At 34.7% G+C, this 15,236-nt stretch overlaps 1 protein-coding gene across 1 annotated transcript; it reads right to left on the minus strand.

The window, feature by feature from the left end:
* Positions 1-12,889: 12,889 nt before the first annotated feature.
* On the minus strand, positions 12,890-14,726 carry LOC122597146 (heat shock 70 kDa protein BIP1-like). The gene is made up of 3 exons (XM_043769778.1): positions 14,488-14,726; positions 14,196-14,410; positions 12,890-13,525 (listed from the first exon to the last, which is right to left on the minus strand). Exons 1-3 carry the CDS (start codon positions 14,724-14,726, stop codon positions 12,999-13,001), a joined length of 981 nt encoding a protein of 326 aa, XP_043625713.1. The 3' UTR covers positions 12,890-12,998.
* Positions 14,727-15,236: the final 510 nt, after the last annotated feature.

Below are 15,236 nucleotides of genomic sequence, written 5' to 3' on the forward strand. Positions count from 1 at the left end.
GTTGTTGTTTGGAAAACCATACTCTGTTTAGACATATATCATGGTCAGTTGCTTATTACTACAAACTTGCAAATAGAAAGTCAAACGAGCTACTTTGACATATACTCGTATAACGTTTTGCCCATCAGATTTCAAGGTAAACTTCAAAGTTCTAAAATTCTTTTTATTGACCCCCAAAAGAAAGTCAAAGTAGTTTGACTATTTTGTTCAATTAACTTACTGCAATTCAGTTCTATTCATGACTTTTATTGATGTAAAGAATCTGGGAATACTTGCTACTAATGGAAACCAAAATGATCAATATTTAATAACGGCCACTGTGTTATACGTCGTTTTTACGTACAAATTATTGATAAATTCTATTACTTCTTGCAGGTTTGTACGTTCCTAGCATTGTTGTCGTTATCGAAACTGCAGAAACTCATCATTGCTATTTTTTCAGGTATATACGATAATTCCATTTGTTGTTTGTTTCTATAAAAGATGAAAATATATCAAGTTATTATAAAAAAAAAATTGGGAAACTGTTTAGTAAATGTATGTGTGTTCATAGGCTTTTTAAGAATTTAGATATACTACATCAAACTAGTGTGCATTTGATCAAAGACAGAGATTTTTTTTCTACAAAAAGTTCACAAATTCGTGCAAGTAGATATCTCTGTTTTGCATGTTATTATATATTTTTGAAATTGTCGAATTAGTGTTCATAGTTCTACTCATGATCTGGTTTCCTTTTAAAATAAAATGTCTTGCTCCTGATTTATTTAGTTTTTCATGAAAATGTAGCATTTGTGAAGTTGAAAAAGTAGTGACCATGAAGTTGATAAATTTACTACTTCTTGCGGAGGATAAATTGTACATTGGATATATCTCTTTATATAAAAAATCAAAACAGGATATAGAATTTGCAATTTTGCATACCATCCTACCCCTTATAACCACTCTTTATTCTTTTGATCTCTTCAAGATTGCACGATGGGAAAGTGCATTTTCCTTCTGGGGATTCTTATTGTCTTGGTAGCTTTCCTGTTCTCCTTACCCCCACGAGACGATGGCGAAATATGGGCTATCTTGGTGGCGGGTTCATCAGGATTCAAGAACTACGCAGTTCAGGTGAGTTACTATGAACTTCATGTGCAAATAGAGTGAGTTTTTGACAACCTTAGAGCCCCCTATTAAAATCAGCATGTTTTTGGAGGTTGACCTTAAAAATCAGTGCTGATGGTTCCATATATATCCAACTATCTACCATTAAAACTTTACCTTTGCTTCTTCAACTACTTGATTTCTTGAATAAAACAATCTACGAAGATTAAAACATTTAAGGGATGTTTGGTTTGCTGAATTTTTTAAAGAATTTTAAAAATCAGAATCTAAATTTCATCATTTATCATATTTGATTGGAAAAAAAGATGAAATTTTGAAATTCCATGTAAACCTTTTCTCAAATTCTTTAAATCATGAAACTCAAAATTCAACATATATAAGGTTGTTAGGTATCTAAGTTTAGATGTCGGATACTCACATATTAATTTTTTAAACCATAAAAATCATGGGACTCAGACATTTATTCATTAAACAATAAATAATAAAATATTAGTATGTGAGGGGTTTCACACATAAAGTTAGGTGTAGGACAGTCTTATATTATCTTTTCTCTTATATGTACGGGTATGTAAACCAATAACATTATTAAATCTTGAAACCCATGTTGTAAAAATAGTGTCATTTCATTCGCACAATTCGGCTGCAACGGTGGTGGCGATGATGGTTGTTATTGGTGGTGGCGTGACGGGTGATGATGGTGTGGTTATTATTGTAAAAGCAATAATTGATATAAAAAGAGTAGTGTAGCTATTTTAGTAGTTAAGGGATCTATGTTGTAAACTATTTAATTAAGGGTACTATACGTATTTTAAGTGGAGATGTTTAAATGAATGAATTTAAACAAATTATTTATTTATTAAGGGTATGATAGTCATTTTGTATGGAGACATTTTCAACCTTTTGTTTTATAGTAGGGTGAGTAAGTTTTATATCGTAATATAGAAGCATATATATATATATATATATATATATATATATATATATATATATGGGAAAAGGGAATATAAGGCTGTCTGACACCTAAGCTTAGGTGTGGAACCCCTCACCTACTAATATTTTATTATTTCTTGTTTAATGAATAAATGCATGGGTCCCCATGATTTTTATGGATTAAAAAAACAATATGTGAGTGTTCCACACCTAAGCTTAGATACCCGACAGCCTTATATTCCCATCCCCCTATATGTATATATAGAATAGAGATCAAATGAGAAGGTACCTTAAGGAGAGAAGGGTGAGAAGGTTAGTTTTTGATTTTTTTTAACTTGTTTTTTAAACTTGTTTTCACTTTTTTTATTCTCTCTTTAATTAAGTTATTCCATATAAAAATTTTAAAAATTTTTTTTAAAATATTTTTTTTTCAAAGGGCGTAGCCCGTAAGCTATAGGCGAAGCCTCTCGGCTTATGGCAGAGCCATAATAGCTAAGGGCGAAGCCCATTAGGTTGGTCACCCCATCACCGATCACCCCCTATGACTTATCACTCTCTATGACCAATCACTCTCACCAGCTACTCCTTATTAATATCCTTAAGGGTGAAGCCCGTACTGTACCCTTACATATATATAACTCACTAACTCGGGTTAGAAATTTTTTATTTTTTTATATTTTTTTATATTTTTATATGGATTAAATTAATTAAAAAAAGAATAAAAAAAAGTGAGAAAAAGAAAAATAATCAAAAAAACAAGCTAAAAAAAAATAAAAAACGAACCTTCTCTCCTTTCTCTCCTTTAGAGCCTTCTCTCTGGAATTCTACCCTATATATATATATATATAAGTATAGATAATCGGATAATTGCAAAGGGACCTTGAATGTGCCCAATATTCTACCTTTTCTTTGCAATCAAATTTAGCCAAAATAAATAAAACAATAACCAGCTCATAATATCTGTTGGCCCAGTAAATAACCCAAATTCCAGCCCACATTTAAATCTGATCCTATTCAATCCAAGTATAACTAAGATATCCAAAAGTAGGCTTACAGAAACACCAAAATTAATTTTATCAACCCTGACTTTGTTTAGACAATTGGCCCAATTAAAACCAAATAAACACTTCTCCTGTATACTTGAAAATCTAACGTAAGTAAAAAAAAAAATAATAATAATAAAAAGTTAGTAATAAATAATGACGGAAACGTTTTAAATTAGCCATAACTCCGCTGTTTTCCAACTGGCTGACATATGTGGAGCGTACCAAATGTTGATTAAGGGGAAAGTGAAAAGGGATCACATTATTGTTTTCATGGCTGATGATATCGTTAATGATCAGAAGAACTCGTATCCTGGATCTATCAAAAATCATCCGCAAGGCCCGGATGTTTATAATGGCATATCAAAGGTATACAAGAACCAAAAGATTTACAAATGTTTACATACAGATTTGTCATAATTAAATTTACAACATTCATTGGGACTCAACAGAAATATTATCTACACAAATTTATTTCAAAATCTAATGACTTAGTAACAAATATTAGATTAGATTTTTATAAATTATAAATATTTAATATAAAAACAATTTAAACTCTAGATACATATCCCAAATATAATAAGAGATGATGATTATCCAAAACACAATAGGAATTAGAGAACATGGGACGATCACATAACAAAAGAAGATTTACAACAGAGAGTTACTTGAATACTAAATCCAAATCAATATGAACTCCATTCAAGATTCATTATATCTCTCAATCACATTATGAGTACAACTGGTTTCAAAATATTTTATAATGAAAAAGTTATTATAGCATGTACCTTATAGAATGACCACGACAAACAATTCCATCAATATGTCTTGACTAATAATGACAGTGAAGAACCTTATACAACTTGCAAAATATAACACTTAGATACGTATATCTTCAAAACTATAAGCTTTTATGACTTAAATGTATAAAGATCTAATATTGATAATATCGTAAACCCCGCGTCCAGTGTAGGACACGAGTCTAAACTCTAGTAATAAATTATTAGTATTATTAACGATATTTTCTTAAACAAACATCAAAACAATGGAGTTTAAGATATATAAAAGAAAATAAAAACCTTATTTATTCGTTGATGATTCACATATCAAAACAAAAAAACAAAGTAAAGTTTAACAATGGAGTTTGAAACAAACTCAAATTCTTCCAAGTTTTATATTTGTAAACGAATACATAAAGATTATTTATTAAATACTTATATATGGTATCTATAGCTAAAAATTGTTTTTTAAATATAAATTAAGGAGACACGTGTCTTTTAAATATTACGCCACATGTCGATCAATAAATGCTATAATCTTGTTTTAGTTTATTGGTATATAGAATAAATTGCTAAATTTAGAAAATCCAGATGTTTCAGCATTGATATAAAGTGTCCTTTTTAGTCATTATACTAATTTATTCTTCAAGTTATCGAACTTGCCAAATAGTTAAAAGTCGCATGCGTTGAAAGTCACATGAGCAGAACAAAGTTTCTAGCCTTCAAAGCCTTGCACCATGCACTGCCAAACCAGGTTGCCCAACTCACATGAGCAGAAGAGATGGTTAACAGATCAAGCCCTTCCTCACAAAACACAGCCTGCATTATCAATATAACAATTTCTAGCCTTCAAAGCCTCCACTGTTGGAATCAGGTCCATCACGAGTCTCCACATAAAAAAGTTGATCTTTTTTCGGTATCCAAGACGAATAAAGAAACACATATTTGTTACTAAAGTCGTAAGCACTTCTCATGAACTCCTTAACCGCCTTAACCAACATATCTATATCTATATCTATACTATATTATAAAGCAGATCTTCCTTGTTTACATTTTAAGTTTCAACATTTATTTTCTCAAAATGCCCATATATCAATTCTATATTTACCTAACACCCTTTCTCTCTCCTCAAATCTCAACCAATCATTTTTTTTTCTCTCCTCCATAAATCATTTCTTCCTCCAATTCATTCAAAATATTTTATCTCAAAAACCGTACATCGATAAATTATAAAAGTTATATGGGTGTTTTTAAAATTTCATGCTCTTTCATTAGAGATGTCATTCGATATACTTTCGATGAATTTTTAAATCCAAGGACGGAGCCCGTACGGTTAAGGCATTTGGCTATCACACTCTATGACCTATCACCTCACCATCTCACCGCCGCAATGCGCGGGTACTTGCTCTCGTTCATTACTAGTATCAGAGCTAAATAAGGAAAAGAAGCCACATGCAGCCTTTCTTTCTTATTCCCAGCCTCTCATTCGCAAACCATTATTTCAATGTTTAAGGAACAAAGTTATTGTTCTGGAGTCTTAAAATGAAGACTCTATTTTCGCCCTAAGAACTTGGGAACTTGTTGAGTAGGGTTTGAAGATGCACCTAATTTTTAAACAGCCCATTCTGACCCGTTTGGGTATATATTTCTGCCCCATTCTTACCCTTAAAATTTTAAGTTAACCAAAACTCCAAAAGTGGTGCAAGACTTATGACCCAAAAATTGGTTGACTTACAAGGAACTGAGATAACAGCATCCGTAATTGTCTCCATCATTTTGGTATGAATCATTGCGGTATTCTCTTCAGGACTAAAAACCTCGGTTTCCCCATCCTTGATATCAACTTAGATATAAGGCTTCCTGTCTCTGTTCATGATTTTGTATGGAACGACTTTCATGAGCCTTTGAACCTCTTCGTCATCATATCTGTCCATCAAAAACAAGGATCTAAAACAATATACATTTAGGATTGTAAGTAAGGTCATACAGACATACTTTCTCCCAACATATTATTAGAAGGGACATCAAGTTTAATGAAGAAGGTTGGTTATGGCAGAAAAGCAATACCGCAGAAGTAAGAGTAAACTTAGAATGTTGCTGTCAAATAGCAGAACAACACGACTCCAAACAAGAACAAAATCTTGTCACAAAAAACACCAACAACTTGAAACAGGAACAACATCAAGTGCTCCATACCTATCTCCATATGACCACATTCCAGTATGACTCTGCTCACCACATGAACTTCAAAGATTGGCAGTCAAACGAGAATGATCACATATGGAAGCTGGTTGATCTTCCAAACAGTAAAGACCCTTGGGTATTCAAAGTGAAATACCATGCAGATGGCTGAGTTCAAAAGTTCAAGGCAAGGCCAGTTGCAAAGGGGTGTGCTCATTTTGAAATTATTAGACGACTTCTATGCCTTGCTGCTAAAATGAATCTGCCAGTTTATCAATATGATCTTAAATCCGCCTCATTAAATGAACAGTTAGAAGAAGAGGTTTATTTTTTTAAAACCTGAAGGTTTGGTTAAAAATGATAATTAAGTGCAAAGTGTTTAAGCTTAAGAAATCCATTTATTTCTTGAGAAGTACGTACCTAAAAGATTTGCTGATAAGGTTTGGAATGCACAACATCAAAATGAACAAAAGGTATGTAAGGGTGTCTCAATTATCATATCAAAATGAGAGAGAACATTGTAGTGGCAATTAGACAGTACGTGATAAGGGGAGACATTCCGCTACAATAGGCATGGTAAGATACTTATGTGTCGTCTCTTAGATTATCATTGGTATTAGCAACAGTCTCCGCTGCAGACAGCCTGCAAAACATCATTTATGGTTTGACTTGAAAAGTCAAATGTTCAACTAGAAGAAATATTATTTGTGAGATTCAGTTGAAATAGATTTGGACTCTTTCAATGCCTATAGAGACTCAAAAGGTGGTTCAAACTCTTAAAAAAAGTATTATGGATAGATTTTACCACAAAACATAAATGTAATATCTAGAGTGAATGAAGGACATAGACACCAACCTACATAATGGTACCGTTTCCAGCTAAAATTTTTAAACCCTCCTTGAAATAGCTAAAAAGGGAACGGGTCAAATAGGTTGAAAGTTGCTGAAAATCCACTTTTGAGAGCCTGATATTACCATTCACGACCTGTACTAAACAATAACTGTTTATTGGCAAAACCAAGTTTTACATTTACTGATCCACCCATCCGACCATACTCTCTCCAGGACTAATGCCATCACAATACAAGTCATTGACTTACCTTTGAGCGATTGAATCCGTGGTGGTAATGTGACATCGCTGGTCTAGTTCAATCGTCACACCGAATAGAGTATACAACTTCTCCCCTCAAAAGATAACCAAACTCCTCTTGGCCACATACTAATAAGCATCAACTATGGATATCAAGTGCGTTTGGTAGGACCATCCATTATATATTCCAAGAATATAACCAATCACTCAGATATGTCTTAGTTTAATTATATTCCCATATAATTAATCGATAATGGACAATTTAGAATATTTAATAAAATATTCAAGGATTAAACATGCAGATATAGGACACAATTTAATATTAAATGAAATCAAACATATCAAGTACTTTATTTCATTATGGTAAATATAAATTGTTTAACATCCCTTATCCAAATACCGAAACAACATATTTACATGAAATAACTAGCTAATTTAAGTCCTATGCCCTCGGCATGCCTTTCAAGCTTGGGCCTAGACAAAGCTTTTGTGAAAGGATCAGCTAAGTTAAAATCTGTGTGAACTTTGAGTAATTTGATCTCCCTTAGTTCGATCTGCTCTCGAACATAGTGATATCGTCTAGCATAATGTCAAGCCCGCTTATGAACTTCCTTATCCAGACTGCTTCCATTGCGGCTTCTGAGGCGGCAATGTACTCAGACTCTATTGCAGACATGGCAACCGTGGTTTGCTTCTTGCTTTTCCAGTCCACAGCATCTCCGTTAAGAATGAAGACGAATCTTGACTGAGACTTCGTGTCATCTTTGTCAGTTTGAAATCCAGCATCACAGTATCAGGTCACTTTGAGCTCTAAGTCTGGATTTCCTCCATACACCAAAAACATATCTTTAGTAGCTCGTAGGTACTTCAAAATGTTTTTAACAGTAGTCCAGTGGCTTTCACCTGGATTCTGTTGATATCGGCTAACGATGTTTTGCGCAAACGCTACATCGGGTCTAGTGCATCTAACCGTATACATGATAGATCCCACAGCCGAAGCATAAGGGACTCTACGCATACGCTCCACCTCATTAGGTGTAGTAGCACCCTGTTTGACAGATAAACTAAGTCCTTCTTGCATAGGTATAGACCCACGCTTAGAATTCAACATCTTGAATCGCTTCAAGACCTTATCGATATAAGAACTTTGACTTAGTCCAATTAATCGCTTTGATCTATCTCGGTAGATCTTGATTCCAAGAATGAATGCCGATTCTCCTAAATCTTTCATGGCAGAACACTTTTCAAGATGGGATTTAACATCTTGAAACATTGGAATGTGTTTTCCTATGATCAATATGTCATCAACATACAAGACAAGGAAAGTAACATTACTCCCACTAGCTTTGTGATATACACATGGCTCATCGGGATTTAGAATAAAACTAAACTTTTTGATTTCTTCATCAAACCGTTTATTCCAACTTCTTGATGCTTGCTTTAGTCCATAAATGGACCTTTGAAGCTTGCATACTTTGTTGGGATGTTTTGGATCAATTAAACCTTCAGGTTGATCCATATAGATTTCTTCATCCAAGTAACCATTTAAGAAGGCAGTCTTAACATCCATTTGCCATATCTCAAAGTCATAGTACGCAGCTATGGCTAAGAGAATCCTAATAGCTCTAATGTCCGCAACTGGAGAAAAGGTCTCATCATAGTCAACACCAAAACGTTGAGTATAACCTTTCGCCACGAGACAAGCTTTATAGGTGTGTATATTTCCATCCATGTCCGTCTTCTTTTTGAAGATCCACTTACACCCGACAGTTTGAGCATTTTGTGGAAGATCAACCAAGCTCCAGACTTGATTGTCTTTCATGGATTTCATTTCCACCTTCGTAGCTTCAAGCCATTTGTCATATTCTAGATCTGATAATGCAGCTTTGAAATTCGGAGGCTCATCGAGATCTCCTAAAACGTCTTCCTCTACCATCAGACATAGTCTGTCAGTAGGACGTCTTGTCCTTTCGGACCTACGAAGTGGAATCGCTTCATTATCATCGACTTGAGGTTCATCACTTTGAACATTCCCCCCCCCCCAAGTTGATGATTGCTAGGAGTTTCAGAAGGTGACACATCTTCCTCTTGAGTCTCATCAAGTTCTACAACCCTCCCACTATTCTCTTGAGCTAATTTCTTATCAAAGAATTCAATATAGCGAGCAACACGAACAGTGTTTTTGACGGGATCATAGAAGTCGTAACCCATCGTTTCCTTAGGGTATCCGACAAAGATGCACTTAGTAGTTCTGGGTTCAAGTTTGTCAGGCGTATCACACTTCACAAGTGCCTCACATCCCCAGACTCTTAAGTAAGACAGATTAGGGACATCTTCATGCCATAATTCGTATGGCGTCTTGTCAACCTTCTTGGTTGGAACCATATTGAGAATGCGTACAGCAGTCTCAAGAGCATAATCCCAAAATGAAAATGGGAGAGTAGTAAGGGTCATCATAGATCTCACCATGTCTAGCAAGGTTCGATTTCTCCTTTCAGACACTCCATTATGTTGAGGAGTGTATGGAGGAGTAAGCTGTTGGACAATTCCACACGCTTTCAGATAATCCTTAAACTCTTGGCTTAAGTATTCACCACCTCGATCCGAACGAAGAATCTTGATGGTTTTGCCGAGTTGATTTTCTACTTCATTTTTAAACTCCTTGAATGTTTCAAACACTTCATGTTTATGTTTAAGCAAGTAAACATAACCATAACGACTGAAATCATCCGTAAAAGTTATGAAGTAGCTAGCTCCTTTCCTTGACACATGTCTAAAGGTTTTCTTGTCATCTTGCCGGAAACACATGACTCGCATTTATCAAATGATTCATCATTTAATTTTAAGATCCATTCACGTTGAATTCTTTCAATGCGATTTTTGCCAATGTGTGCAAGATGACAATGCCAAAGATAGGTAGAGTCCAAGTTAGTCTTGGCTCTTTTGCTAACATTATACATTGAATTATTTGAATCACGACCACGCATATCAATTTCATAAATACCATCATAAGCAATAGCATCAAAATAATGAACATTATTTTTAGAAACTGAAATACCAATATCATTAAAAACATTAATGAATCCGTTGTCTTTTAACAAAGAAACTGAAACGACACCTCTAGTAATAGATGGTGCATAATGACAATTGTCTAAAACAATTATTAAACCGAAAGGAAGAACTAAATGATATTCTCCAATAGCTTCAACAGGTGTTGGTAGACCATTGCCTACGACCAACTGCAAAGCTTCAGGCTTCAGCTTCCTTCTTTTCATAAGTGCCTGTAATTCATTACAGATATGAGTTCCACAACTAGTGTCATAAACCCATGATTTACGCTTAGTTAAGGAAAATAATTCAATAGTGAAGATACCTGAAGTACTAGCGCCGCTAGCTTAGTTAACCAAGAGGAAAGCATGTACCTTTGATATGAAGAAGATAAAGTAAGAAACTTTATAATAAGGTTTAAAATAAAATCTCTCTACGATTGCACACACAACACAAGAATGTATGCGTGCTATCACTTAATCATGAACCGAACAACCTTTGTTATCACCCCTTAAATTCGAACCAACCAAAACCCGAAACCCTTTGTGTTTGGTGATTTTGGCCGAAGCCAAGAGAGAAGGGAGGAGAGCAGAAAACTATGAAAACCTTAAGATTTTAATTGTATATAAAACTTTAAGATTTAGCTTTGTATTTATAACCAAAAAATAACTTGAAAAACAAGTTTAGGGTTTTCTAAAAACCCATTAATGTGGCCGTCCAAACCCATGGGCTTTTCTAGAATCTTCTTTCAATTCCATAATACAAAGATAGCCTTACTCTGTTAACTCCGTTAGTTATGTACCATTAACTTTTAACATCAACTAACGGTCGTTAGTATATTTCGTGATCTAATTAACTAATAAATTACGTTTAATATATTAATTAATTATAATTACATTTGTGTCGAGACGTATGACCCCATAGGCTTAAATCATTTCTGGACATACGTTCAATTTACGTGATCATATACTAACAGTAGTGGGTAAGGCAGTTTTGGTGTTTTGTATTTGTACTTTAACGATAGGTAAAGGTGTAAATAGGGATAAACATAATATGTAATGTAACAAACTTTAATTCACGGAAGTTAATAGAGTAGTTGTTTTTAGTTACAAAAAATATAGTAGATGCTCATCATCTGCACAGTGTTTGTGTGCCCTCATCTTCACTGTCGGTAGAAAAAAAAAATCCACAGTTAGTATGGATTTTTAAATGAACAAAAAAAAGTATATAAGGGTTGTGCCAATTATCATATCAAAATGAAAGAGAACATTGTGGTGGCATCTGAACAGGTATAAGAGGAGACATTCCGCTACACTAACTTATACTGTAGTAATTATTTTCAAAGAACTATGACACGGGATACAAGTAAAATAGGCATGGTAAGATACTTATGTCATCTCTTAGAGTGTTAGTTGTATTAGTCTTCTCATGTGTGATTTTAGCAACACTCTCTAGTACAGCCTGCAAAACATCATTTGAATATATATGGTTTGACTTGAAAAGTCAAATGCTCAAAAGGAAGAAACATGCTTTGTGAGATTCAGTTGAAACTCAAAGAGGGTCCAACTCTTACAGAAAATATTATGGATAGATTTGACCTCAAATGTACGGTTTCCAGCTAAAATTTTAGACTCCCTGCTTGAAACTGCTGTAATTTTGTTTTAAAGTTGGGTTGTGGTTATCTCAAACAGGAAATTTAAAAAATACCTAAAAAGGGAACGGGTCAAATGGGTTGAAAGTCACCAAAAATTGACTTTTGAGTGCAGACAACCTCCTAAAAATCTTAATTAAAAGTTTAGAGTATTAATGTATTGTGTTTCAGGATCATAACACACTAACGATTCATCATTATTAAAAGGATACAAAGTGTTGTGCCTGATTTTGCCATCATGACCCGTACTAAACAATAACCCTTTTATAGCCCAAACCAAGTTTTACCTTTACTGATTCACCCATTCTGCCACACTCTCTCCAGAACTAACGCAATCACAATACAAGTCATTGACTTACCTTTGAGCGGTTGAATCTACGGTGGTAATGTGACACCGCTAGTCTAGTACAATTGTAACCAAATAGAGTATACAACTTCTACACCTAAATGACAACAAAACTCCTTGGGGACAGACATTCTGACATTGCAGCCATCCTCGGGATTGTATACCTCCCATTTTATCCTTCATACCACAACCCACTTCAGCTAAAAGTTGAAGGTCGTGTGAGCTTGAACATTAGTCACACTTACAGGCTTACGGCCAAAGAAAGGCATCGACTGATCCGAGATTCCGAGCTATTACAGAAGTTTAATCAGTGGCCTCGATGATCTTACACATTATTAGTTTTCTATGTATTTATACATTTACAAGTCACAGTCAAACTTCATGTTTTCAAGTTTCCTATGTATTTATACATTTACAAGTCAGTCAAACTTCATGTTTTCAAGGAAACAAGATGTTGCGGTACGAGATGGTGGTCCACTATATCCTAAATTCAGTCAAGGGTAAACTCACTCCAGATCGCCTCGGAATAATATACCATATAATTCGATATTGGGTGTCGGAGTACTCAATAGATAATGTTATTAGTGTCCTACACTATTTCCTTATACAAGCCACAGTCAACTTCATTGATATACTAATATTAATTCTTAACAAGGTAAAATAAGAAACCAAGAAAACTTAATGATAGATCATTTCAAGTTTTTACTACAAGTGATGAGTTATGCTTACAAGCTGTGAATTATGTACATATATGAAAGGAAAGGGGTAGCAAATGTTGAATAAAGATGATAGAATTCAGAATCATCAGCCCACACTAATTCTATCAACACATCGGATCTGGCCCTGCTCCCCTAGCCAACACGTCTCCTAAAATAGCCGCACCGGTAGTGATTGTCTCATCAGGGTTGACACTTGTCTTTGGTTCGACCTTCCCGTTAAAGTAATCCCTCACAAGTTGTTCAACCTTGGTACTCGCACCAACAAGAATGATTTCATCAATCTGATGTTTCTCTAACCCCGAATCCTTCATAGCCTTCTTCATGACTCCCATAAACAAATCATTGTCGTTGTTCAGCTCCTTACCTCCAAGATCGGCCATGGCAAGATGGTCAAAAAGACCATACTCGACTCCCAAGATAGTAACATCACATTTCCCATCAACCAGGTCAATAACAACAATGTTCTTTTCCTCATCATCCTTGTTATGCTGACCGTATACAAAAACATATTCACGAACAAGACCATATGCACGAACAAGAGCCGCAGGTTCGAGAATCAGTGATACGTCTTTGAAACCAGCAATCAAACAAGCATCCATGGTAGCCTGCCTTTGTTCATCGCTGAAGGATACTGCAACAATTAAACCAATGTTTAAGGATCATAAGATGCATAATTACTTTACTTACCACTACACCTGGTAAAATTTTGATCATCTTGGTTCAGGTCTTCTAAAAGATTACCATTTCAATTTGGGTCAGGAAGGGCTTTGACAAACCAAGGGTCCAAAAGTTGTATAAAACTTTAAACACTCCTATACAAGTTGCTGCTATTGTCCATATCTGAATACAGTATACGTATATCACAATTCTCATGTGTTTGTCACGAACAGGACATACATGTTTAACCCACACACACATTACAGACAAATAGACACACACATATATTACATCTTTCTAACAGACATAACACACACACACACACACACACACATATATATATACACAAATATATAAGGTATAACATCTATATATATACATATATAAAACACATACAAGTAGATTACGTGCAGACAAAGAAAGTATCAACTGAAATTAGCAAGCTTTTCACGTAGAGGACCAAACAACCTATTTTTCTTTTTTGAACATACCATTCTGACTTGTTTGGGTATAACACGTGATTTAGGGGAAAAACGTAAAGTCCAAAAGTAGTTTAAGACAAAATATAACACTTGATTTAGGAGAAAGAAAAAACATTCTGCCTCAAAATTTGATTGTGGGTTTGTTTAACGAGGTTGACTTACTAGGAACTGAGACAACAGCTTCCGTGATTCTCTTCCCAAGGAATGCTTCGGCTGTCTCCTTCATTTTGGTAAGAATCATTGCGGTAATCTCTTCCGGACTGAAAACCTCGGTTTCCCCATCCTTGATTTCAACTTGGATATAAGGCTTCCCGTCTATGTTCACAATTTTGTATGGAACGACTTTCATGAGTCTTTGAACCTCTTTGTCCTCAAATCTATCAATCAAACAAGGAACTTAATTAAACAACATATATATAATTAAGAAGATTAAAAATAAATCACACAGACGTACTTACTCCCAATAAGTTTCTTAACATGAAAGATGGTCCTTTTGGCATTTAGAGATGCCTGATTCTTTGCAGCCTCGCCGATTAGCCTGTCAGAGTCTGTGAAAGCCACCCATGATGGTGTGGTACGGTTTCCTTGCTCATTGGGTATGATTTCAACATGACCATTCGTATAAACACCAACACAAGAAAAGCTAGTCCCAAGATCAATCCCAATAATACTTTTGTCCTCTTCTGTCGCCATTGAAATTGCAGAGAGGCAACCTGTTGGCCGTAACACGTTTAATGTTTGTTAATACATAAAACACCATCCATCTTGCCACTTAAAATCATAACCAAAACTAAAGGGTGATTACACGGCCGTCCACCACCAAATGTGCTTTAGAGTGTTGTACAGAACAATACTATATAGCATGTTTAGTGGTATACGGTCAAAATCTGGTGGTGCACAGGTCACTTCCCAAAAATAAATGAACAAATTCAGACGGATGAAAATATTCCTTACACAAATTTAATAAATGTAAGATCGAATTACTGCATTGTTTACGTTCATATATTAAATTTATAAGTAAAATTAGAAAAAAGGAAAAATAAGTAACAAGTTTACTTTCATTCTGTATTTATACACAAAGTTGAAATCAAGTACATCAACAAATAAATAAATATCTAAACAAGAGGCTGATTCAGATAACTGGAATTTGAAAAAAAGAAAATACCGATTAAGAGGATTGATAGAACGACGGAGGAGCGACCC

The sequence above is a fragment of the Erigeron canadensis genome, chromosome 4 (genome assembly GCF_010389155.1).
Source record: "Erigeron canadensis isolate Cc75 chromosome 4, C_canadensis_v1, whole genome shotgun sequence".
Lineage (NCBI taxonomy): Eukaryota > Viridiplantae > Streptophyta > Magnoliopsida > Asterales > Asteraceae > Erigeron > Erigeron canadensis.

Bases quoted from the DNA above. Each gene is read 5' to 3' on its own strand.
- LOC122597146 (XM_043769778.1), bottom strand. From the start codon at position 14,726: ATGGCGACAGAAGAGGACAAAAGTATTATTGGGATTGATCTTGGGACT. The intron at 14,411-14,487 runs GTACGTCTGTGT...TTTGATTGATAG, and splicing joins AAGAAACTTATTGGGAGTAA to ATTTGAGGACAAAGAGGTTC. The intron at 13,526-14,195 runs GTAAGTCAACCT...TAATTGTTGCAG, and splicing joins AGCTGTTGTCTCAGTTCCTA to TATCCTTCAGCGATGAACAA.